The following is a 27582-nucleotide window of genomic DNA, read 5'->3' on the forward strand; positions in this document are numbered from 1 at the left end:
AGTCCTACAGAGGCACCTTCCCAACTGAGGATACGTGAGATTGCACCTTGCTCATCAGGAGTTTTTCTTAAATTTAGAAGTAATGTGGGTGCACACTACAGCATTACTGAAGATGGCAAAAATGAAGAATGATCTAAATCTACATGGTCAGTGAAATCATAAAAATCCCAGAAGAGAATACAGTCAGTAACCTCTTTGACATCAGCCATAGCTACTTCTCACTAGATATGTCTCCTGAGGCAAGGGAAACAAAAGCAAAAATAAACTATTGGGACTGCATCAAAATTAAAAGCTTTTGCACAGTGAAAGAAACAATCAACAAAACTAAAAGGCAGCCTATGGAATGGGAGAAGATATATGCAAATTACATATCTGATAAATGGTTAGTATCCAAAATATATAAGGAAATTATAAAACTCAACACACCCAAAATGAATAATCTAATTAAAAATGAGCAGAAGACATGAATAGATATTTTTCCAAAGACGGACAGATGACAGACACGTGAAAAGATGCTCAATGTCATTAATCATCAGGAACATACAAATCAAAACTAAAATGAGGTATCATCTCACACCTATAAGAATGCCCCAAATCAACAACACACACGAGAAGCAACAGGTGTTGGAGAGGGTGTAGAGAAGGGGATCCCTCTTGCACTGTTGGTGGAAATGCAAACATGTGCAGCCACTCTGGAAAACAGTGTGGAGTTTCTTCAAAAAGTTAAAAACAGAACTACCCTATGATCCAGTAATTGCACTATTACCCAAATACAAAAATACTAATTCAAAGGGATACATGCACTCTGATGTTTACAACAGCATTATCTACAATAGCCAAATTATGGAAATAGCCCAAGTGCCTATCGACTGATGAATGGATAAAGAAGATGTGGTATTATGCAGGAGAAGAAGGGGAAAAATAGTTGGGGAGAGGGAGGGGGGCACACCATGAGAAACTCTTGAATGCTGACAACAAACTGAGGGCAGATGAGGGTGGGGGAGAGGGGAAGGGGGGTGATGGGCACGGAGGAGGGCACTTTTTGGGATGAGCACTGGGTGTTATATGTAAGCCAACTTGACAATAAACTATTTAAGAAAAAAAAGATGTGGTATAGCCATACAATAGAATATGACTCCACCAAAAAAGAATGAAATCTTGCCATTTGCAATGACATGGATGGAACTACAGAATATTATTCTAAGTGAAATAAGTCAGGGCAAATACCATATGATTTCACTCATATGTGGAATTTCAAACAAATGAGCACAGGGGGAAAAAAGAGAGAGAGGGGCAAACCACAAAACACTCTTAACAAAAGAGAACAAACTGATGGTTACCGAGGGGAGGTGGATGGACAGATGGGTGAAATAGGTAATGGGGATTAAGGAGGGCACTTGTTGTGATGAGAACCTGGTATCGTATGGAAGTATGAAATCGTTATTACACTGTAAACAAATATTACACTGTATGCTAACTAACTGGAATTTAAATGAAAACTTAAAAACTTAAAAAACTAAAGTTAATGGAATGGGGAAAAATCTACATGGTCAGAAATCAGGGACTGACTATATCTACACATTCAAAGACTTCACAGCCTATGGAAATCACACTTTAGAAGAACATTTCATAACATGGGAAAATGTAGAACTTGAATAAGGCAACTTATAAAAGAGTACTTGCGTTATGATTCAAAGTTTGTTTTTAAAAAGGCACATATATGCCTAGGAAAAATTCTGGGAGAATATAGACCCAGAAATAAACGGTATTTATTTCTGGAAGTTAGGATTACATTTTTAAAAGGTGGTTTTCCTTACCCTTCATTACATTTTCCCGAATAATCACCAACAAATATGTATTATCCTAATGATGAATAAATCAATTCAATTTTTCTAAAACTGAAGATAATTCTGACCTAAGATGCATTTGAAAGCTTTTGAGAAGACAAAAATGGCTTGGATTGTTTTAAGAAGAGCCACATCCGAAGCTGGATATATGCACTGGAGCCTTTGTGGTTATGAAATTTGTGACAAATGCCCGTGTAAAATGAGGGCTGCTTTTCTTTTGCCCACTTTCCAGTTTTCTCTTATAACTCATAATTTGGGGTAAAAAACAATGCATTGGAATTATACCTTGTGAAGAAGCTATTGTTTTAGATATGTAAATTTTCAAGCTTTCTAAGACTAAATGCAATGTCTTGTTATCACCAAGGTAATGGGGGAAGGGTGGGAATCTACAAGAAGGCAGTGTATTTATATTTATACTATTTATATTTATGTTTATATTTATTTAATTGCTTAGCTCAAACTGTCTAAAGCCTGATAAGCAACTTAACTTTTAATAACTTATCTCTATGAGATGATAGTAATGAACCTTTTAAACTGTTTAAATGGATCACCTACAAAATGTAATTATAATTACAAGTAACATAATTCTTATTACATGTAATAAATTATAATTATAATTTCGTTTGTGACAATTCAAGTGAACAGTAGATATGGTACGTTATTAGCCTATTAGGACTATTATTATCTACACCATAGGTTGGCAAGCTTCATTCACCACCTATTCAGGTACAGCTTGTGAGCTAACAATGGTTTCTAGATTTCTGAGTGGCTGGAAAAAGGCAGAAGAAAAACAGTATTTCATGAAATGTGAAAATTAATATGAAACCCAAATTTCAGTGTTCACAAAGTTTTACTTTTTGAGAACCACATTCATTCTCTTAAATCTGTCCGTGGCTGTTTTTGCATTACAATGGCTTCTAGAAAGAAATGTGACAAAGTCTAAAATACTTATTAGCTGATCCTTTACAGAAAGAATGCCTTCAAGGTGGTTCTGAATATTATTTGTATTTCCCATCACCAGTCTCTAGATGGCAGAAAAGATCCTTAAAATGGGGGTTACTGGTATATAGAATATATTTATATTCCCTATTAAATCACCCCCTGAAAGTCACCCCTTCCAACAGCACAAAACGTTTTTTTTCTATACATGTTCAATAAACCCAAAATAATGCCTGAAAGAAACCAAAGGGTTCATTTAGCCTAGAACTAACGTCTGTACTGAAATTTAGCATTTATGCACTACTGCCTAAAATAAATAAATATTACATAAATCTGCACCATTAAAGAGGCTTCTCAGGTATAGCTGACACATGAAATTGTATATTTAAAATGTACAATGTGATGATTTTACATATGTGTACTCTGTGAAATGATTAACTCAATCAAGTTAATTAACACATCAATGACCTCACATAGTTATAATTTTTTAAGATATACTCTCTTAGCAAATTTCAGGAATACAATATACAATACAGTACTATTAGGTATAGTCAGCCTGCTGTACATTAGATCTTCAGAATCTATTCATCTTATAAATGAGCTTGTACCCTTTTATCAGCCTCTTCTCATTCCTTCCAATACACCACCATTGGCCACCACTTTTCTACTCTGTTTCTGTGAGCTGACTCTTTTGTTGAGTTCCATATATAAGTGGACAGACAGACAGTATTTCTTTTTCTCTAACTTATTTCAGTAGCAGAAAGTCCTCAAGTTTTATCTATGTTTTCATCAATGGCAGGATTTCCTTCTTTTTTTAAGGCTGAATAATATTTCATTATATACATATATAATGTGGATATATATGTATACACAAACACAGACACACATATACCACATTTCACATTTTCTTTATCCATTCATTGGTTAAGGGGCACTTAGGTTGTTTCTGTATTGTGGCTTTAATGTGTCTATATAACTTTCTTCTCTTTATAGACTGAATTCTACTTGTTAAGCCTCCAGATTATGCCAATTAGGTTGTGTGTGTGTGTACTGGGTACTAACTTGTTTTAATAGATTATAAGCAGTTTTAGGACTTTATTTTTCTCCTAGCATTGGGTAGATACGCCACAAAGTAGACAGATTTTGTGCATGAATCAATAAGAGGAAAGTGAGTGCGTGCGTACACACACACACACACACACACACACACACAAAATCGCTCTTTTGTATTTACTAGCACATAAAAACGAGATGAGAATCCCTTGAAAGAAGGATGCAAATCTATACAATCAACATGATAGTATTATCTCCTGTTGACATACTTTTCACCCCCCTCACGTTCTCTTCTGCCACTTCTGTCCCCGTTTCTTTTTTCTGTAACTTCCAGGCATAAACATTTCCACAGAAGCAGAGAAGTTAAAATAGGACAATGGATAACCCAATGCCAATTCCCTGGTTTAAGTAGTTTTATTTGTCTCTCTTTTCTCCTTCTCCCTCCTTGCCTCTCCCTCACTCTCTCTCATGTTTGTTGTTAAACCAGTAGAAAGTTGCAAACATTATGACACTTCACTCCCAAATAATTCACCACACATCTCCTAAAATAATGACATTTTCCTGTAAGCCCACAATACAATCATGCACCTGAGAATTAACAATAGTTCTAGGGGCGCCTGGGTAGCTCAGGTGGTTAAGCGTCTGGCTCTAGATCTTGGCTCAAATCATAATCTCCTGGTTCATGGGATAGAATCCCACATGCGGCTCTGCTTGGGATTCACTCTCTCCCTCTCTCTCTGCCCCTCCCCTGTGCTTGTTCTCTCTCTATCTCAAAACATTTTAACAATAATTCTATCCAATCAGCTAATAACCAGTGAATACTGAAATTTCTCCATTTAACCTTAAAATGTCTTTTAGAGATTTTCGGGTGAGCCAGGATGTAAGGTAGAGTCAGGTTTCACACCTGGTTGCTGGACGCCCCCCCATTTTCCTTGAAACTGCAGGAGTCCCCGCTGCCACTGACTCAACACACACTTCTTTTCATGATGCTAAGTTTTTTTTAGAGACCAGAGTATTTGTCTTGAAGAATCCACATTCTGGATTTCTCTGTTTCCTGTGAACTCATTTAAATTACTTTTCTTTTTAAAAAAATGTTTAATGTTTCTTTATTTTTGAGAGAGAGAGGGAGTGCACATGCACACAACTGGGGTAGAGTCAGAGAGAGAGGGAGACACAGAATCTGAAGCAGACTTCAGGCTCTGAGCTTCAGCATGGAGCCGGATGCAGGGTTCGAGCTCACAACTATAGTGTAGGATCATGACCTGAGCCAAAGTCAGATGCTTAACTGCCTGATATGCCCAGGTGTCCCTTATTATTATTTTTAATGCTCTATTTGTCCTCTGAGAGCACTCTCCAGCTGGATGCTTTAAGACATTGCTATTATTCTTTGATCAAAATATTCTTCTGGGCTCTTTTTCCACAACTGAGACCCAACAGCAGCCTCCCCTCTCTCCATGTCTCAGCAGCACCTCCATCTGAAGAGACCTTCCACTTCCTTCTAGACTTTGCCATTCAATAACTTGAAAGTGCTAGATTGCTTCCCCCACCCCACCGAACCTTTGCTGAACACATCAATGGGCAGCAAGAGGAACCCTTGCAAATTCAAACAAGATCATAAAGGAGGGTGAGTTCCCCTTAAAATGTCTTAATGCCTTCTCTTACCTCGCATAGTAGTCGTTGGGTGGAACTGCTTCTTGAAAGAATTGGAACTGGTATAAATAAAGTCCAATCAAGTGCCCCGCAGTGAAAATCGCCAGCAGCACACAAAGACAGCTGAACAGCAATGGATCAAACGTCCGGCACCAGGACCACCAGGTGCACAGACCCAAAAACACAAAGAAGTACACAGATGAGGTCAAAGATGGCAACATCATACCTAAGGAAGAAGAGATGTGATCATGAAAAATTGCACTGAACTGGAAAATCATTCACCACTGAGGAAATGTCGTTGTTGGAGATGATGTCCATTTCCTTCATATGCTTTCAGGTGTGGATCAAGTTATTAAAACAGGAATCACATTTCATTGATTAAATCAGACCTAATACTACTTTTGTTGTGAAAGAGATCACACATAGGGTAGTATTTGTAAATATAGGGAAACCCAAGATCATGAAAGAAATTCTTCCCATGGTGTTTAGGCAGAGTAAATATCTACGTTTCACACAGTAAATTCAGCATAGTTACTTGCCTGTTTCCATCTTTCTACTTCTCCCTCCAATGTTTTCAGGAATACTTACGTGCCCATTACAACTTACCCTGATACCATTTTTAAAATGTTTATTTATTTATTTTTGAGAGAGAAAGAGAGATTGAGAGAGTAGAGAAGGGGCAGGAGACAGAGAATCCCAAGCAGAATCCATACTATCATGGCAGAACCTGACAGGGGGCTTGATCTCATAAACCATGAGATCATGACCTGAGCCAAAATCAAGAGTTGAAAGCTTAACCGACTGAGCCACCCAGGCGCCCCTTCCTGATTCATTTTTTATGATAACTATTTTTTGGGTTAAGTTGGATTTATAAAAATATTACATCTGTGGTAAAGTCTCCCTAAACCTTTGTCCTGCCCAACAAAATTTGATTCGTACTATGACCAAAAGGGGATGTGGAAAATGAGGTAATTTTTTTTACAGGCACTTGAAACCTTTTGTGGGGGGCGCTCTGAAATGACTCTTCATTAAAATATTGGGGTATTTCTTGAGAAATTCTATTCTCTTTTCCACTTTTCAATTTTGCTCTTTAAAAAAATTGTCACATTGTTTCATCTTGTGCAATTTCAATGAAGGGGTATGGTCCCAACTTCCCAGTGGCTCTGGAGCAGCTGCCAGCAGCAGGATGGAAGGAGGGAGAAGATGGAGATAACATTATTATGGAACAAGCAGTCGGCAGCCAAGATTTAAAGGAAGTGAGTGTCTGTGCTGCAAGATTACAATCTCACTGAGGAAGAAAAATAGTATATCCTGGAGAGTTAAATTAAGACTACTAATGACCCAGTGTAAACAGACATGCTTTCTGAATGCATACATGTGGCTCTGTGGAGAGTCCAGACATTGTTCATCATAGCTGATCGCCATTCATGGGCTCTGGGGGAGAAGAACAGTGGTTTTACTGATCTATGTATAAAAAATAACATCACCAAGATATGGAAAAGATTGCTTTATGGAGGTTAACAGAATCCAACTAAGGGGCGCCTGGGTGGCTCAGTCGGTTAAGCGTCCGACTTTGGCTCTGGTTGTGATCTCGAAGTTTGTGGTTTTGAGCCCCGCGTTGGACTCTGTGCTGACAGCTCAAAGCATGGAGCCTGCTTCGGATTCTGTGTCTCCCTCCATCTCTACCCCCACCTCCCCCAACGCTCCTGCTCTATCTCTCTCTTTCTCAAAAATAAATATTTTTTTAAATAATAATAAATAAATATTTAAAAAATTAACAAAATAAAAAGAAATCTCCTAAAAACACAAGAAATGAGACAAATGAGACATGAACAGGAAAAATTATTTGTGTGTGTGTGTGGTGTGCACACGTGACCAGTTTTACAACAGCTATCGTTATGAGTTTGGTGTTTCAGAACGGGCCAGTTTCCTTCTGCATTTGCTCCTCAGCCTTGTCCTTTCATTACTCGCCAAAGTGCTACCTGTGCCCCATCCGGAACTGGAAACTCTCACCTGACGAACCGAGTAAAATGGTCACCACAACCTTTCCCGCGGTGGTGATCATGTTGCCAATGAACTCCTTAAGCTTGGAGGCCACAGAGGCGAGTCTGCGGAACATTTTTAATTTTGTGCTCTCTTCCACCTCGCCTTCCACACCGTCGCCTTCATCTAAATCCTCTTCGTAGATCAGTGCCTCTTCTGGATCTATTTTTTCTCCTCCGGCCTAAATAAAGGAGAAACAGAAAACAGTGCAGTCCGGAACTCTGCCAACACACCCAGCAGATTACATGGTTTGTAATTTATGGGTCAGTCAGTGAGGTGAACTTCACAAACCAGGGGAAAAATGCAGACAACCACTTAAGTCCCCTCAGGTCTCTGACAGTCCCTGTGTAAGCTCAAGTCACTTGGGTCCCTTCTGAAGAAGTAAACAGGAAACATCACCGATCGTACAACCCAGAACAGCATGCCACTGAGCCACATGAACTCACTAGGCAGAAGAAGATGCCGTCTGAAACATCTATGAAAAACCTTAGGTTTCATCAGTCTTGGTTTGTTTCTTCACATTTACAGAGCTTGCCACCAAGGGGATAGGTAGTTTGATTAAGGGATCCATGGCTTTAACCAAAATGGTGAGTCAAATCTGTGCTTATGAAATTCCTTTTCTTTCCAAAATAAATTTTGTCCACTATTTAACTATTTCCTGGTCAGAAGAGGGGTGAGTGGCCTTGGGTCCTCTGACTAGATATACAGTCACTTCCCAATTTATTCTTTTGCTGAATGATGTACTGGTTCAGTCCTGGGTGATTCGGCACCTTGGTACCATGGTCAGAGATTTAGGGAAGAAACACAGGGGCAGAACGTACACATAGCTCTATATATTATTTTAAACTGGGTATACTGACGTGTTTTTGCCTGTTTTGTTTTTAGAGAACACATAGTAATGTTTTTTGGCTAATTATAGTCTTTCCCTAGAAGGCTTGGGGTTTTTATTTTTTAAATTGTTAGAAATATAAACCAACACCTTAAGACAAAAGGTTGTTTTAGGTGTTCAGGCTCTCTTGCATTTGCCTCTAGGCTGGCGGACTACTTTTTAAAAATTACTTCTTAAATGTTTATTTGTGAGAGAGAGAGAGAGAGAGAGAGAGAGAGCATGGGGTGGGGGGGAGGGGCGGAGAAAGAATCTGAAATAGGCTCCAGGCTCTGAGCTGTTAGCACAGAGCCTGACATGGGGCTTGAACTTGGGAACAGTGAGATCATGACCTGAGCCAAAATCAAACGCTTTACCAGCTGAGCCACCCAGGCGCCCTTACTCTGGCAGACTTCTTTAGCCCAATTGAAAAGACTGCACTGGCTGTGGAGCCAGAATGGTCTTTTAGGCCCAGTTCAGACATCCATTTAAGGCTTAAAGAGTACATCCCAGCCTCTCCATTTTCCCATTTTAAAGTGTTCCCCCCCCCCTTGATATACTTAGCCCAGATATTCACATGATATTCACTGATGGTAGCTGAACTTCTAACTATGCCCTTGTGCATGAAAGGAAGCCTGCAAAGAGAAGGCTGGTACCAAGTTCAAGTTAGTGCCCAGTGGCCTTGAAAACTCAGAGATCTTTCTTTGCCTAGGAAGACACAGGGTGCTTGTGACAAGCTATCTATTGATGAAGCCAAGGGTATAGGATGTACCCCTACCCTCTACACACACCCCCACACCCACCTACACCCACCCCTATCCCACCCCACCCCCACAGATTTGATCCAGGGTCTATACAAGTCTATATACCCAAATTGGATTCTATTATATTCTATCATGACACATTTGTATCTTTCCCTGAAGGAAAAGGAAGGAAGACATCTCTCCCTGTTCAGAGCCTAGTGTGTGCTAATATCTCACAGGAGATACAGTGATAAACATGTAAACAGGTAGAAAATTAACAAGCTGAATCTCTCTCGTAACAAATAAGGGGATATGACTGAGTGGCAGGGTGGCTATTTTAGATTACAAGGTCAGGGAGAGCCTCTCTGAGGAGGTGGCATTTAAGCCAAGATGTCACCAAGTCATCAGTCATATGAAAATCCCCTTCAAGAACATCCCAGATGGAGGGAAGGGCTGGTCAAAGATTCCATGGTATGTTCAGAAAGAAGGCATGTGTTCCCTGACATCCTTCCTCTTCTACCAATTCACCCTCCTCTTGTCAATCAGCTGATGAGGCTGCTTCCCACTTCACTGAGAGAAGGGGTTGAGGCTGCCAGCATGATGAGGGAGCCAAAGACATGCTGAGGGCAAAGCACAAGCTATCAATCATCCCCCCTTCCACAGGGGATATGTGTGACAATCCTTAGGCACTCCTGGCTCTCCGAGAACAAAGGAAAGGGAAAAAGAGAAAAACAAATGATTAACTGATAGAAATCACAGTTTACAAATGTCTCAGTAAATGACAAGGAAAAGGCAATCTTATCAATAGCCTGACTTCCAGAAACCCACAGCCTCAGTTACCTGAAGCCCTAACATCACCTTCCCCTCCTTAGCGATGTGCAGAACAAAGGCAAGAGGAAAATGTAAGTTACATTAAATTTCTTTATAACCTGCAGCTCAGTGACAAGTACTTGAGGCAAATACAGAATATAACATTCCTCCAGGAACCCCCTACTGTCTTAGTGTTAGTATTTTGCTAGAAGGAAAACCAACAAGGTCAACAATAGCAAGGCCTCCAGTATCTCAGGAGTCCTCTTGAGGATATGAAAGTCCTTTTGGAAACCTCCCTTTCTCCTTACCTGCCCCCCTACCCCCCCAATTCCATAGTATACAATCAGTCACTCTTCACAACCCCAGTGCAGCTCTTTCTGCCCATGGGTCCTGTCTCTGTGCTTTAATAAAATCACCTTTTGCACCAAGGACATCTCAAGAATTCCTTCTTGGCTCTTGGCTCTTGGCTCCAGATCTCTCCCCCGACCCCCACTCCCAATCCAAAACTGCATCAAGCATACCAGCCTAGAACTCACCTGTGCAGTGGGCACGCGGGTCCCCCTGGCCTGTGACTGTGGATGAGCCGTATGCCCTGGGACACCAGGGAGGACAGTTCCAGCCATCCCGCCCTCTCCCCTGCATCACCTCATGCTCCCTTTCTCCCATATCTCCCCATCAACAAACACACGTGCCTCACCATCTCCAACCCACACCCCTTCCAAACCCCATTTGCCTCTCACAGTGACTCTCCAAGAGCTAAAAACATGGCACCACTTCCCCTACACCTAACTTTTCTCAAACTCAATCTAAGTGGAGTTTGATCGCCAACCACTCCACCTAGTAAGGGCTCTGATGTGGTCTGTTTCATTCGGTGATGCCAAGGGAGACCGCAGCTAGGAAGCTATTGCTGTGGTCAAGGAGACAGGAACTTACGGAGCTGAGGAGAGGTTCATGTCTTTGCAGTTTGTCTTAAAGGTCAAGTCAGCAGAACTTGCTGGTAAATTTGATGTGAGGGGCGGAGGGACAGAGGAGAAGCAAAGAAAGTTCCTGTGTTTTCATCATTATTGAGGAGATGAAGATAACCAGGGGTGGAGTGGGGTGGGGGAAATTCAGTTCTGAGATGCCCTTATTGGAGGTGTTACAAGGGCAGTCAGCATAGGAATCTGGAATGCTGGAGGAGGGAGGTGGAAAACTGGAGAGGTCTATTTGAAGCTTAGGGACATAGAGAAGGTTTTAAAGTCAGGGGTCTGATAAGATTCCCTGGAGAGAATACAGAGGTTGACTGGCCCCTCAGGTGCTACCACATCTAGAACGAGTCTGTCTCTCCAGCCTTATCCTCATTTCTGCCTAGAAGCACCCAGGGGAGGCAGGCATGTGGAGAATCCAGAATCCACACTCTCTTGGCTTTGGAACATGCTTGGCATGTGTCCTTGGCCATGGGATCCCCTCTCCAGCTCCTAAACCTCCTGGCTCCCATATCACCTCTTCCTTTCTACCTGCTCCGGCTCCCCAAGCAAAGTTTCTGTGGGGATCCACCCAGGGAGACCGTTGATATGGGGCTCACACTGCCATCCACATACAAACCCTGTGCCCATGGGTCACGCGCTGCTTAATATTCCCCTCATAACAAGGCGACACATAAAAATCCTCCTTGAGGAAGAAAGTTTGGCCACAACCTTCAGTCACCATACTTGAAAAAGGAGACATGGAGAAAGAACACAGCCAGAGCTGCCTGGGTCCCAGTCAGAAACACACTCCCAACTTTCATAATAAATGACTTGTTATTCAATTGTAGAACTGCTACGGATATAGATTAAATCAAATAGAATTCTCTGGTCAAGACTTTGTGAGGTTAGACAAATGCATTTCCTTGACCTCTCTTGGGTGGGACCAGGGCCCCTGCGACTTTTATAAACATACCACTGTACTGGAGGGTTTTCAGTACTTTGGTACCGCCGGAATCCCTGGGGCCCTCAGTTGGAAACGCTTTCTAAACCTGCCAAGCTGAGAGGGAGCCGAAAGAGAGCCAGGTTGGCCTCCGTGAGCCCCCCCTGTCCAGGCTGGGGCCAAAACAGCCATTAGTCATGGCAGGTCTGCTTATTAACGGGCTGGCTTTCTCCTCCTAAATGTTTCGTCTGCTGAAGTATAAACACCGATCCTCTGGAACAGCATCCACTCACTCAAACGTATTTACTAACAAGCAGCCTTGCTTGTGGGAGCCATAATCTCTCCCGGCGCTGAAACACATCTGGATTCCAGCCCTGAAGCTAAGAAGGAGTAGCTGTAAATGAAGATTTAATACCCTTGGTTCCAGAGCTGTCTTAGAAATTAAAGACAAAGAGAACCCTTTACAGTTTAGAAGGGCCAATAAAATAGTCCATATTCTTACTGCCTGTGTCAACATCTAAAACTTACTTGAAGACATGTAAACCCTTTAACTTGCCTTGGATGAAAGTTCCTGACTTCGGATGTTCCAACACGTATTACGATAGAACTTCTCTTTTCACGGAGGAAGCTCTCACTGCTCTGGGATCAACTGCACACAAGGTCACGCTTTACTCCAAGCAGCCACTGCATCTCAACTCACAGCTGATTCCCACGATGGCCACACCCACACTCAACACAGTGTTGGAAGCCATTTCACTCAACTGGGATGGGGAAGTGCCACAGGGAGGAGTGCAGACATCCATTTTCCTTTAGTTCTGAGCACTCCATGATTCATCCTGGGTTGGAGTAAGTCCTGGAGATGCCTGGGAATCTTTATAGGGACAGGTATCAAGCTTCACCTCGAACTTCCTAAATCAGAAATTCTGGGAGTGAATTTCAGGAAGCTATACCATCGAAGAGCTGCCATACGTGATTCTGAATCGGCCAATCTGGAATCCATGCACAGGCCTACATCTGCATCCCCCAATCAATCGATTCCACGCTTGGCAGACTAGGCAATATTGCAAATATTTTGTTGGACGCATACACTAGGCAGACTCCCTTAACTGGAAAATACATCGAAGTAATTTATCTGTGCAACGTCCTTCCGGTTTCAGGCAACCTTTGCATGTTAAGCCCAGAACTTCTCGTCAGATGAATCTACTTTCCTCTTTGTGGCTAAAAGCAGGCTATTAAAAACATTTCAACGGGAGTATATCAAAGTCACAAACAATGAGCCAAAGCTCTGGAAGGCAAAGGGAACATTTTTCTCAAGTGTCCTGAGTTGTTTATTCATTGCTTATTATTAAAAGTTAACAATTTATCTTTACAGAGTGGGTTCATCTCAACAGAAGAGCCCAAGGAAGGAAAAGGCAAGTGTGGCACCTCACTGCAGAAGACAGATAGATGCTACAGGCACAGGGTTTCCTGTCGAGTGAGCAGAGAGCCTTGTCTCCTTGATGTCACGTATGTTATGTAAGCCCAAAGTGAGAGCATCGCGCAGATAAAGCAAATATTTCATTCAGTTGCTACCCTTGTCCTAGAAAGCTTATTTTTTCAAACTTGTGAGAACCCTGGAGCCTGATGCCACCATGCCCATTTCTCGGCCCCCTGGACACTCCGATTCCATAGGTCTGGGATGGGCCCTGCATCGGAACCGTCAAAAACTTCCCGCGTCAAATCGCCAAGTCTTTGAGAATCACCTGAACGTCATTTGAAAGGGAAATGAATAAAAATGGAGAGCAGCCAAATGGGACTGAATATTAAAGGTTTAGATCTTTAAGGTTTACTTAAAAAATCACTTAATGGAACACCATAAAACTAAGTCAGTATTAAAATACACAAACACACACACACACCCTGACATCATCTATTCAGTTTGTCTTTGGTTGCAGAGATTATTACTGACCCTGCACCATCCATTTTCTCTCATAAGAAGCAGCTGAGTTTAGTTCTTCTAATGGACACACCCGGTGCTCTCTGTAGAAATAAAGAATTCAGGGAGTGATAACAAAGCAGCATTTTGAGGGCACAGAGCCCTTCCTGTTGCTCCAAAGCTTCCTGAAAGATTCAGGCCCCATAGAATTCCTTCTGAAGGACTGAGATGCAAACAAAATGCATGCCTTTGTTATTAACATGTTAAAAGGCTGAGCAGTGCTATAGCTTCCCTGGGATCCACAGTATTCCTTCATCATCCTCCTTTCCTGTTCCTCCCTCCTCTAGGAACTTTTCTTGACCCTGAGCTCTGCTCTGAGCACTGTGCATGGTCCAGGGAGGGAATCTGCCCCAGGACCCCAAAGGCTTGCACACACTCAGAGGAAATAAACCAGGTATACACAGCTATTTATAAAATGAGACTAGGGGCACCTGGGTGGCTCAGTCAGTTAAGCATCTGACTTCTGCTCAGGTCATGATCTCACAGTTTGTGGGTTTGAGCCCTGCATCGGGCTCTGTGCTGACAGCCAGATCAGAGCCTAGGCCCTTGCTTGGGATTCTCTCTCTCTCTCTCTCTCTCTCTCCCCTGCTCACGCTGTCTCTCTCCCTCTCTCAGAAATAAATAAAACATTAAAAAAAATTTTTTAAATGATACTATAAGATCCTAAGAATATTGAGAGGGAAAAGGGGGTTGCAACAGGCCACAGGAATGTGGAATGCCCAATTCTGGTTATCCCCAAAGCAAACGTGATATTGAAACAAAGAAAAAAGAGCAAATGTCTTGGAAAGCAAAGGAAAAAAAATACAGAACAATCCCTGTTAGATATTAGTTTTTGCCCATCCTGGCACATAGCAGAAACTGAAAAAAAAAGTGTGCCCATGGATAAATACACATCACGGCAAGGGGAGACCACTGAAGATGCATGCGGGTTTGCCCTGACCCCACCAAGTCCTCTGAGTTTGCGGCAGACGCAACTCTTTGCTAATCCTCACCCAGGATGGACCCTTTACACCTTGTTGCTTTTATACTTACACTTTGTCAGTTTTATACTTTGGTTTGCATTGTGCAAGCCTCCGCAGTAATCAACCAGTGCTTAACCAATTAACCTGATAAGTCTATGAGTATCACTATGTGTACAATTTCAGATCACTTTGCTAACTTAAGATTTGCTGCAGCAAAGAACAAGACAGATGTGATCCTCTCCCTCGGAGAGCTGACAGTTTCCTGAGGGAGACAGAAAGCAAATAACAAAAAAAGCATTATGTAGAATAAATACAGATTATGATAAATGTTATGGGTGCAACAAGGTGGATACAGAGATAGGGAATAATCTGGAAGGTTAGTCAGCAATGCCTCTATGCGCAAGAGGTCGCCTGATGATGGAGGCGAAATCAGCCATGCAATGAGCAGGGAGTGAACCGCATGGCAGAAGGGGAAGAGTTGGTTGCTTCTGGGCACAGAGAGGGGGGCACTGTGGGCATAGTGCAGAGCAGGCAGTGGGGCAGGGCACAGGGTGAGGATGTAAAGGCAGGAAGTTCCAGAGCCCTCAGGGTTAGGAGCCTGAATTTTGTTCTCCTTTAATGGGAATCCAATGAAGTGCTGTACCTTAGGAAGTGACACAGTTCGATTTATGATTTTACAAGGATAATCCAGACGCTATGCGTGGTATCAGTGGGATAGGGTAAGAACGGACGCTGGAAGTGAGGGGATCTGGTTGGAGGCTGCTCATGGTCTAGTTGAGAGGTGGGAGAAGCACTGTGGCAGGAGAGACAGAGAAAAGTGAGCAGTTCAGACAAAAGGCAAAGGGAGGGCCCATAGGACTTTTTGATGGTAATGGATAAGCGGCCCAAGGGAACCAGTGTCAGAGCAGGGCTCGGGCTCCAGTGACAGTAAACGGTGCTCCTGTTAACTGGGTGGATGGTCAGCAGGCAGGCTGATGGGGGCAGGGCTGGGAGGTCTTGCTCCTGCCCTCAAACACACCACCAATACTTTGAAAGAAACATGGGCAATTCAATGACATTTGGTTGGTGACAATTCCATATCAAGGATATTTGCACTGAGAGAAGGATGGAGAGCATGACCAACCTCGAAGGAGTGAGGGTGACAGGGACTCTCTGGAGCAGGAGCAGGTGGCAGGGGTGGGGCACGTGGGTTCCTCCCATCACACATGTGCCCGACCGTGCCACCCTCACTGGAGAGACACGGGGCTCTGCAACTTCCCCAAACAAGTGCCCCTTGTGGCTGTTTTGTTGTTATTTGCATTTCAAATGCACAAAATCACCTATGGGATATTCCAAGCACAGAACAAAATATTCTGAGAATTTCTAAAAACATTGATCTAGACATATCGCTAAAGGTAAAAGTCTACTTTGAAGCTTTGATTTTTTTTAATGTTTATTTATTTCTGAGAGAGAGAGAGAGAGACTGAGTGCAAGTGGGAGAGGGGCAGAGAGACAGGGAGACACAGAATCCAAAGCAGGCTCCAAGCTCCGAACTGTCAGCACAGAGTCCAATGCAGGGCTTGAACCCACAAACCGTGAGACCATGACCTGAGCCGAAGTTGGATTCTTAATGGACTGAGCCACCCAGGTGCCCTTGAAGCTTTGATTTCTTTTAAAAAAGCAGAGAGTAGGCACACATTGTTCAATGTTGTTAAATGAATGAAAAAAATGGGTGAAAGAAATAAAGGTGTACTTAATTTGAAATTGTTTTTATTTTCATAATTTAAAAATATTTGAGCTGTCTTCCTGACTCTTTCATTTATTTTTACTATCAGTCACATATTCAAGTCCAGTCTAGGCCAAGTTCACTTAATTAACATACTGTCAATAGGAGTATGTCCCTGCCTTTCTACTTGATAAGGATGTCTCTGACCAACTGTCACATGGGTATGCTCCCCACGTGTGTTTCTGTCAGAGGAAAGGATGAGAGGGACTCCATGCTCTCACCATGTGTCCAGGGAGATGTATCTGGAAGATGCTGGGGGATACATTTAGTCATGGATCTAATCCTGTGATCCTCCGCCGCTCAGACTGTAATACTGAGTTTTCCTGGAGCTTTCTGAAGACCACAGACCAATGGCTCCCTCCAATGAAAGACTTTCTCATTATTTAAATGAATGGCATTTAAAATCACCACCATTAAAGATTCCCCCAAGTTGTAAATGTGTTTAACCAAGAGAAGGCAGACCAAGTGTGCTGCATTTTGGGGGACACATGGCAGTAAGTTTTCACCCAGCTTCTGAGAGTGACTTTGAGATACAGCAAAAGTCATAAAGCACATGGCCTGTAAGGTAACAAGGCAATTGCCCCGCTTCTTAACATTCCAAATGCCAAATGCCACCCTGTTTCAGATGATCATGCCTGCATGCCTGAAAAGATAGGATCTAGAAAACTTAAAGCAAGTGATTTTGGACTAAATCTCAGGGGAGATGCTGAATGCTTATTTAGAAGGTGACAATAAAAAGATGCATTTCTTTCATTCTTTGTTTTCTGTTCTTAAAAAGAAAAATAGTAACTTGAACCTCAAAGCTGAGACTTGAGGCATAGCGCCATTGGTCATTTTATGTGCCAGAATATGAATCCCACAGGAGCCTGGAGGACATTAGATTTTAGAAAGGAGGGCAAAGGTTTAGAGGCTCACAATGAATTTCTAGATAATAGCAGGATCCAAATGCTGCATCCCTGAACTTTTAACAGCGGGTGACTTATACTGAAATGTTCTTTTTTTTAATTAGATTTTTAAAAAAAACTATTTTAGAGAGAGAGAGAGCACAAGCAGGGGAGAGGAGCACAAGCAGGGAGAGATAGAGAGAGAGAGAGAGAGAGAGAGAATCTCAGCAGGCTCTATGTTTGCATGGATCCCAATGCAGGGCTTGATCCCAATGACCCTGGAATCATGACATAAGCTGAAATCAAGAGTCAGATGTTCAGAGCGCCTGGATGGCTTGGTCGGTTAGGTGCCCGACTTTAGCTCAGGTCATGATCTCATGGTTCATGAGTTCAAGCCCCATGTCAGGTTCTGTGCTGACAGCTCAGAGCCTGGAGCCTGCTTCAGATTCTGTGTCTCCCTCTCTCTCTGCCCCTCCCCCATGCACACTCTGTCTCTCTCCATCTCTCAAAAACGAATAAATGTTAAAAAAAAAAGTTCAACCAACTGAGCCACACAGGTGCCCCTTGAAATACTCTTTTTATGCTTCTTATTTGATTTATCAGACTACTTAAGCAGAACAAATCATGACTAAAATTCCCATTTGAATAAACATTTAGTTTATCATAAATTTGGTTTAGTAACATATTAAAGTACTTTTTGTTTCCAAAAACAATAAATCCTCTAATCTCATTAAATAGAAAGAGCTAGTAGTACTGAAATACACAAGATAATAGCAGTTTGGTGAAATTACAAAGTGTTTGATTGAGCAGGAAACCCTTTTCTACACAATTTAATTTTCAGAATATAACTTTTTTTTTTTTAAGATTTAAGATTAGGAATTCTTCTCCCAGTTATGATTTTTAGATCTGCTTCTGAGGTTACAATGAACAAATAAACAAGCCCACGGATGTGTCAGTTCAAAGAGAGTCATTCCTGGCACTTGAGGAGTCTGCTCCCTTACTGAGGTCTGTTCTCTGTCCAATACAAGAGCACAAGAGAGAAGCAGATGCTCCCACCCACTGACTTCCCCTGAGGGTGGTTTGCAGGGAATTCTGGGATTTGTGAAGCCCTTTAAAACACCAAACTTGAGTCTCATTATCAAGTCAAAGAAGATTAGGAAAGACTCTGGAGCCTTCTCCAGTTGCTAGTTTAAAACAATGCTGGATTTGAAAACAAAGTCTGCCAGGCACCAATGGATTAATTTCACCATTTCTCTATTGAGATAAATGAAAAGAGAAGAAATGCCAGCAAACACTTCTCTTTCAAAGGATTCTCAAAAACCAAACATTCTATGGTGCAAATGTCATGATTTATAAAAGGGAAGAAATATGTTGCGACCTTCCAAAACAAAATGAATTCTGCTACTTATTTTGGCCGTGTGCTTCTATTCTTTTCAGACTTGAGCAAGATTGTTCACATGTTAGAAATATTTCCTTGTGGATTCATCTCAGAAGATGCACACACCAGCCTGTTCCTCCCTGGCCACCTGGTGGGCTGGAATGTGCTAGGAGAATGGAAATTAATATCTAATTGAGGCCAAAACAAATTTAAATGAGAAAGAAATAGACCTCATAATACTATTTAGTATTTTCAAAGCCCCAAATAAATAGTATTTAGAGTGTCTATCAATTTATTGTTATTTAAAAAAATTTTAGTCTTTATTGTTTATTTTGAGAGAGAGAGAGAGCATGCACAGGGGAGGGGCAGAAAGAGACAGAGACACAGAATCCCAAGCAGTTCCAGACTCTGAGCTGTCAGCACAGAGCCCGACGCAGGGCTCAAACCCACGGACTGTGAGATCATGACCTGAGCTGATGTTGGACAGTGAACCAACTGAGCCACCCAGGTGCCCCAATTTATTGTTATTTTTCAATAAAGTCATTAATAACATAGAGAATACAGATATTTAAACGAATTTCAAACAGGAGAGAGGTATCCTAAGTGTATCTTTAAGAATTATGAGAAATCAGGAAGGAAACGTGATTTTGGAATTAATCCCTGCAATGGTTTTGTGTTCTCTTCTTCACCAGATGTGTGACCTCAACCATAACCTGATGTCCATGACCTCCCATCAGTCAATGTAGGCTTTCCTAGTCCTGTGGCAAAAGAGCATTTGTCCTTGGTGACAGAGGTTCTTTTCATGAGAAGCTCTGTGATTCATTTATGGCTGTCTGGCCAATAAGCGACTTTTACTGAGTGGCTTGGCCTCAAACATACCACCCAACTTAACTTTCTATCATTCTAAGAGGATTCTGAATTTGAAACTGCTCTAGTAACTCTCCAATTGGAGAAAAGTAGGATGAGGAGAGCGAGTAGCATCTTATTAAGCAACCCAACGAGCAGGCCCTGCCCTAGGTGGGCAGTATTTGAAATTTCATCTAGTGCTTACAGCAACTCCATGACGGAGGATTATGATCATCCTCATTTTGCAGAAGAAAGAGAATAAACACATTCCTCAACATCGCACCACCACTGTTAGGTAGTTCCAAGTCTGCCTTCTGAGTCGACTCACTTTGCAGTAAACATCCTTTACCCTCTATCCAAAATATAAGGACAACGGAAAACAAATAGTCTTGTCTTTCTAAATAATAGTAATGAAAAATCCTAAGTCTGCAGAGCTCGAGTTCCTGGGTTTACTTTCACCAAACTTGGACAATTTTTGGCAGTGATTATTGAAGCCAGATGATTTTCAAACCTGTAACTATTATAAATGAAATTCAAATGTAAAACTAGAAATTAAAATATTAAGTTCTGCCTTAAAATTGTAAATCCAACAAGGAAAAAAAAAGCACTTTCATAGTTTTATCCATTTTTAAGACACTGATAAGTCCTGCATCGTTTGTAGAGTTAAATGAAAGATAGGGTTAGTTATTATCTTGCTGTAATTGCTTTTTACAGCAAGCACTTATTAACGTTTGCCTTGAAAAAGGCAGAATATTGATATGCAATGTGATTGTTTATTTTTTACCCATAATGATTCTAGGTAGTAATATCATTTCTAGTCTGTATAGATTTATTAAATTATATCTTCACTTTCTTTATTGTTTTGTTTTTAACAACAAGGCAATTTGCTACCTATTTTTGAGGCACATATGACATTTGCTATAACTGAGAATTGTTTTCCTAGATGCCTTTGTGATTACCATTCTCAAAGTAAGTGATTTCAATTAACTTCAGTTTTGCAGGTTAAAGTTCTTGCCCAACTTCTGAGTAAAAACATTTGCTAGTTGTGTCTCTTGTGCCACATGTCCAGATTAAGTCTTTTTAGTATTTTTTCCATTGCGAATTTCACTTCAATTACCAAATCAATTACTTTTTAAATCGATATCACTGAAACTCAACTAACAAAGTACAGTGTTCAAACAAAGCACTGCTCTGAAACAAGTCTGGGGACACTGATGAGCTGTCTAACTTGCTGTCATATGCCGAGTGAGAGCTGAGGTGCTCCCTGATCCTCCTGAAACTCATTTTACTAAAACACATAGCTAAAAATTAGCATAAGTTTTCCTCATTATTCTTACCCTTTTCCAATTCTTATACTTTTCCAAAGGTAAATATATTTTTCTATGGAATGCTTTAAAATAACGGTACACAGACCAGAAAGCTTCTCTTCAGGGAGGAATTACTTTTTTTTCCTCCTAAAACTACCAGGTGTTACTTCTCTAAATATTTTATAATGACTAAGGTAGCTAGACAATGGATGACAATATAATGAATTTAAAGGTTAAAGGTTAACCATCTGAGATAATATTAGATGAGAGTAAAAACACTGGGTTGGGGTGAATGCCTCACAAACGGTAGAGCTCACACTCCTTGAACTGTCTCCTCATGGCCAAGGTATAGAGGAGACTGGCTACGCATCAGAACTACACGGTGTGTATGTGGGGGGGGGCTGTTCAAAGTAACTGTTAACATTTAAGCCAAGCGCCACAGAGCTTAAGTGCTATGCACATTTCAAATCTCCACAACTTATTAAGGATCAAGCTTGTCAGAAATCCCTCAGAGGTATGCGTGACGTCAGATTTACCAGTTCTTCATTTTCAAACTCCGAGTTATATTGTGCTCCTTCTTCAGTCACTGGTTTCTGAACGATGTTCCTGCAGACGAGCCAGATGGTCAGACTAGCAATGAACATCCCAATATCAGGCACAAACACTCTGATCCCATTGCCGGCGTCAGCACCCTTCAAGCTATAGAGGGGGAAAAAAAGAGGGAGGAAATTCAGTTGTTTTTCTATTTCTATGGTTACACTATCTTAAAAGTATTTCTGAATCTTCTTAATGGATTTTTAAAAAGGGATCCTCAGTTTCTGCTTAGAAGGTACTGAAAAGCTTTCCCTTGATCTCAGCATCTTATGTGATCTACTAAGATTCAGGAAAGTCCTGGGATTTCACTGATGTTTCAGAAATATTGTAAAGGATTCTAAACCAATTCTCACTCCTAGTACATGCTAATGATCCATATTCTTATTAAATAAGCCACATATGCAGTACAGATACAGGTATCTGCAATCTAGCTGAAGCACATACTTAGCCGGTAGGAGATATTTTGCCTTAAATGTAAAGAAAAGCCAGAGGGAAAAATAGAAAAAATGTTAAAACAATCCTTGAATGCAGGTCCTCTTTGTTATTTAATACTTAGTTGATTTTGTTTTCCATACCATTCCAAGAAAGGTAGATCGAGTATGTTTCTTCCCTTAACCTTGGAGAACAGACAGTGAACTTAGAATTGGAAGATTTGGGTTCAAGTGTAAGCCTGACACAGACAAACCACATTCATTGGGGAGCTTCCCATGGCCATACTTTCCTCTTTCATGCCAAAGAGATACTGCTCTTTGCCTTCTTTAATGGAGTCAAATGAAAGTGATTCAATCTTTATCAGTGATAAAATTTGTTTAGGAACTAAGCATGTGATACATACCGCATTCATTTATATTGTATACATTATATATTTTGATAAAGACAGAAAATATGGGGCGTCTGGGTGTCTCAGTTGGTTAAGTGTCCAATTTTGGCTCAGGTCATGATCTTACCATTCATGAGTTTGAGCCCTGCGTCAGGCTCTGTGCTAACAGCTCAGAGCCTGGAGCCTGCTTTGGATTCTGTGTCTTCCTCTTTCTCTGCCCCTCCCTCACTCATGCTCTATTTCTCTCTCTCTCAAAAATAAGTAAACATTAAAAAAGCATAAAATATAATAAACAGCAAGACCCTCATTGTCTAGAAATGACCGTGGTTAACATTTTGGTAAATGAAAGCATTGTTAATAACATCTACCACTAACTGAGCAATTGCTCTGTATTAAGAGCTTGGTATATATTATTTCATTCAGCCAACCACCATATAGAGTAAGGTATTATTATTTATCATCCTTTTACATATGAAAACAACAACAATTAAGGCTCCAAAAGGTGAATTTACTTCCCTCAAGTCACACAGAGAGAGAACAGAAGTATACTCAAGCTGCCTTTTGGTCCAGAATTTATGTTCTCAACCACTGTGTTCTCATGTGTGTATCTGTGTGACTTTCCCTTCCAGTCTTCCTTTGTTCCCAGACATACATATTGACAGCTGACAACACTAAGCTCATACTATATTTTGAAAATGATTAGCTCGTGTATTATATCATTAATATTTTTTCAGCTCACTGAAGATTTTTAAACATCACCATGTTCATGATCTGATAGCAGTTAACTATTCCACTACATTGTACATTTAGAATGTTTCCATTTATTTGTCACTATAGTATATATAAAAGTTAAGTGTTCATTACCTAAAGAGTCTTCTCATCTAGAATCTTCCAGGAAAAAAATTCTCAAATTTGCTTTTTAAAGAATGGTCAGGAATAGGGCATGCCCCACAAAAGCTTCTTTTTTTATACATGGCTCTAAACCCTTCTGAATAGAGAAGCATGAGTAATGAAGACATCCCTTTACCTCCATAAATGAAACAAACATGATTGTGTCAGAGGTATTAAAAAATGGAAAATTCCTTTCATTTGGAGGAAGAGTAAGAGAATTCAATTAAGAAAATTTCCCCCAAACTAAAACTTACAGCATGAGATCTAATGATTGATTTTACCTCAGGAAAAAGGGAGAGGTTTGTTGTACACTTTAAAAGTGGTCAAGCAGTGCAAACGAGAATAAGAATAAAAAGAAAGAAGAAAAGGGGCACCTGGGTGGCTCAGTCGGCTAAGTGGCCTACTTCAGCTCAGGTCATGATCTCACAGTTCCTGGGTTCCAGCCCCGCATCAGGCTCTGTGCTGACAGCTCAGAGCCTGGGGCTTGCTTCGGATTCTGTGTCTCCCTCCTCTACTCACACTCTGTCTCCTTCTCTCTCTCTCTCAAAAATAAACATTTAAAAGATTAAAAAAAAAAAAGAAAGAAAGAAAACTAAAGAAGAAATAAGAAGAAAGAAGGGGTCCAGGAGAGAGACCAGGACATGAGCCCAGGCTCCCATGGGTGTTTGCTGTGCAAAGCTAAGGTCAGGAGAGCTACCAGTCCTAATCAGGTAGATTTGGGGGAATAGATTATTACAGCTCTTTCCCGGGAAATACATTGACTATGGCATTTTATGAAGAGCACCAACCAAGCGGAGTTGAGGGGGAAAGAACTCTTAAAGGAAAGCTAACAAGGGCTCTGGGTCTGGCGTCACTGCTTCTTGCCTCACAGCACAGACACTGGGAAGCCAGAGCAGAGCCTTATGCCTTTCCCACCTGTGGGTTGCATTAAGCTCCCAGTCCGCAGTCACTTTGAGGCTACAGTCTCAGCTTTGTGTTTCTTGGTCCCAAAAGACACATTTTGTAGCATACATATATCACGGGAGTAAATGAATGCTGTTTGCAAAAGCAATCACTCCACTCGCGATAGAATTCAGCTAGTGGATCCAGGATTGGGCTGTGATCCCACTCTGCAATGAAATCATTCAGCCACAGAGGTGCTAACCTATTAACTACTACTCCTGGCTTGCTGAGTTAACAAAGCAGTGCATTCATACTACTGTTGCAGAAACAATGAAACTTTTGAAGAATCTGAAGAGCATGTACAACGAACAGGTCACAGTCTAATTGATAGGACATTTGGGGATCATCTATCTCATCAATCAAGTTTCCTTCTTCATTGTTTAGACCAGTGTCTGCTAAAGTACACTAATTACAATGTCAGTCCTCAGAAATGCTGTGAATTGAACATAGTAAGACAAAATAAAAGAAAACAGAGCCTTTGGTCAAATAAGTGTTAGAAAATCACAGTGCATATTACTGTAGTAAAGAACTTGATAAGTTATGTTGCAAAACAAGAAATTTGAGTTTACCTCCCTCTCTGTTTTTATCTTATTTTATTTTTCCTTCCCTTCTCCTAGGTTCATCTGTTTTGTTTCTTAAATTCCACATATCAGTGAAATCATATTGTACTTCTTTTTTTGATTGACTTCGTTGAGCATAATACACTCCAGTTCCATCTACATGGTTGCAAATGGAAAGATTTCATTTTTTGATAGCTGAGTAATATTCCATTTACTCCTGAAATCAATACTATACTATATGTTAACTAGCTTGAATTTAAATAAAATCTTGGGAAAAAAAGACATTTGATTTATTTAAGCCTCTGCTTCCCAAATATATTTGACCAAAAATCATTTCTTATATGTTTTATCTAATACCTATTACATTTTACTGAGCTAGTGTTCATTAAACAGGTCTTTGGAAATGCTTATTGGTCTAGATTTCTGATAAAAATGAATAGATTATTTGGAAACTGCCCTAATGCATGGCTAATCCCTATAAATTTGATCTTTGATAGGTCTCAAATGACATTAGAAATCAGTGGCATCTCAGTCCATTCTCTCATCCAATTGTCCAACTATCCATCTATTGACTCTGTAAGTCATTGAAATTATGAAGCTGGAAGATAACAAGAAACGGTCTACTCCTCCTCATCTTACAGTCTGGAAATTAACAAGGGGAAAGGTTAAATGACTGGCCCCACTTCTCGCCTAGAAGCAGAGAGTTTCTGTTCCAAGCTGTCTGATGAGTACAGCTAACCCTCATTGCACCTGTCTTTGCTCAGATAGTCTGGCACCTGTCTTCTGCCTGGTGTAACAGACTCCTTTGCCCACAGTGCTCAGAAAATGCCCTGTTGAGACCTCCTAGCTATAAGGCTCAAATGACCCATTCTAATTCTCATCCTACTCCATCTCTGCACTGCACTTGACAAGCAAGATCGGCTCTTGTTGGTCTCAAATCTACTCGCTGTTTTTTCTCACCTCTCTTTTCCAATTATCTACCTACCTGTGGGTGTTCTTAAAATCTCACACTGCAGGGAAATCTCACTAGGAAATACCGGGTGGGTTGTGCCCACCAGACATTTTCTTTTCTGAGACTCAAATATTGCTGAGTCTGCAAGTTTCTATTCTTCATTATTTCTCTTTTAACTTTACATGGTAGACCTGGATGATTTATCTAACCTCCAGGCCCTAGGCAGCACCAACATGATGACTTACAAATCTATATACCCCATCCTAACATGTCCCCTGAGACACATTAACAGATATCCATTTTCCTACTTCTATAGCTTTTAAAACTAAATCTTATCTTTATTCCAAAATCTGTTTTTCTGATGATATTCCTAACCTTGAAAAATGGTGCTGGTATCCATCTAGCAGCCAAGACAGAACCTGGACCCTACCACTCTCTCACTGAAAACCTGAAGGTTCTGTCTCCATACTGTTTCTCTTACTGCCATTTTATTCCCACAGCTCAGTTCTTCTCTTGCATTACTGGAATAGCATACTTATTATTTTGTTTCAGGTTGTCCCCTCGGCCAACCAGGTCTCCGTGTTACTACCAGAGCTTAAATTTTAGAAGCATAATGTCGAGCATGTGAACTGTGCTGTCTATGGGAAAGGTCCATATTCCTGAGCATGGTATATGAGGCCTTCTGTGTTCTAGGCCGGGCTGCCCTAACTCTTGCTATGATCTCCTTGTACCTCAAACTCCATCCACCTTGAACGTATGTACCCAGATTCTGTAAGTGTTTTCCCCCATGAGCTACTACTGTGCAATCTTCTCCCATAGGCGAGAATGCTCTTTCTCCCACAATATTTTTATATTCTGCTCATCTATCCAACTCACTTCCCACATCTCCACTATGAACCCCTTCCATCACCCTTCCTTGACCACTCCCTCCTTTAGAAGCCTGTCATACCTTGCACATCCTTGATCATAAAATGTTTAACATTTTATGTCACTCATTTACCGAATGAGAGCTTCTTATCTACTTCCTCTCTGTATCTGAGAACTACACATGTATATATATGTATATATGTGTGTATATACGTACAGGTATGCGTGTACATATATGCACGAATGTATCTATGTATATACATTTACATATGCACATATATATGGTACAGTGTACACACTGAATAAAGGCTGGCAGAATAAATGCTATCTCCAAATATGTACCGTTTGCTTTGTACCATAGCAGTTTGTGCAAAGTACTGCTGAGGAATTAGATGAGATATTTTAGTTCGTTTAGATAATTTTTTTCAGGAAAAATAAAATACAAACCCAGACAGGAAGCAATGTCTCTCTGTCTGGGAATAGCTAGAGATCAGAAGCCCATGAGTAGTCTCAGTTACTTGGACACAAAGATGTAATTGTCAAAACTGGACAATATAAATCATAAAATATATACATGTGGTTTTATTACATACATACATTGGAGAAAACATTTCTAGAACAAGAGATAGGAAGTGTATCTAATGAATGTCACATGGCTCGGTTTGGCAGAATTTTTTATCTATTCATTAAAAAAAATATTTATTAAGCATGTACCAAGTGCCAAGTACTGTCCTGGCAATTGACTGTTGGTTTTATGAAGGTATGTAAGGGAGATGATAAAGTCAAAAAGATGGATTAAGGTGGGGCCCAACTGGGCTTGGACTTTTGGCAAAGAAGTCACACCACCAGAACCACTAAAGGATTTGGAACAAAGGGGGAACATAATCACCAAGGGAACTGAGACACTGTAGGAGAGATTGTGATTTGGTTGTAAGAAGTAGGGCAAGGAAGCAGTGTTTTCATGGTAAATGTGAGGTGTAGCCAGAGATGATATTTCATGCT

General features: G+C 40.9%; 1 protein-coding gene across 2 annotated transcripts in view; it reads right to left on the bottom strand.

Moving 5' to 3' along the window:
• PIEZO2 (piezo type mechanosensitive ion channel component 2) overlaps window positions 1-27582 on the bottom strand; it is a 449780-nt gene that overhangs the window by 178239 nt on the left and 243959 nt on the right. For both annotated transcript variants that reach the window (XM_039220835.1, XM_039220834.1), the window contains exons 5-7: window positions 21491-21653; window positions 7503-7713; window positions 5502-5715 (exon numbers count right to left, since the gene is read on the bottom strand). In XM_039220835.1, the coding sequence (XP_039076766.1) occupies window positions 5502-5715; window positions 7503-7713; window positions 21491-21653 (588 nt within the window). The remainder of the gene's footprint in view (window positions 1-5501; window positions 5716-7502; window positions 7714-21490; window positions 21654-27582) is intronic.

This window comes from Hyaena hyaena, unplaced genomic scaffold (genome assembly GCF_003009895.1).
Source record: "Hyaena hyaena isolate Hyena2069 unplaced genomic scaffold, ASM300989v1 scaffold_910, whole genome shotgun sequence".
Taxonomy (NCBI): domain Eukaryota; kingdom Metazoa; phylum Chordata; class Mammalia; order Carnivora; family Hyaenidae; genus Hyaena; species Hyaena hyaena.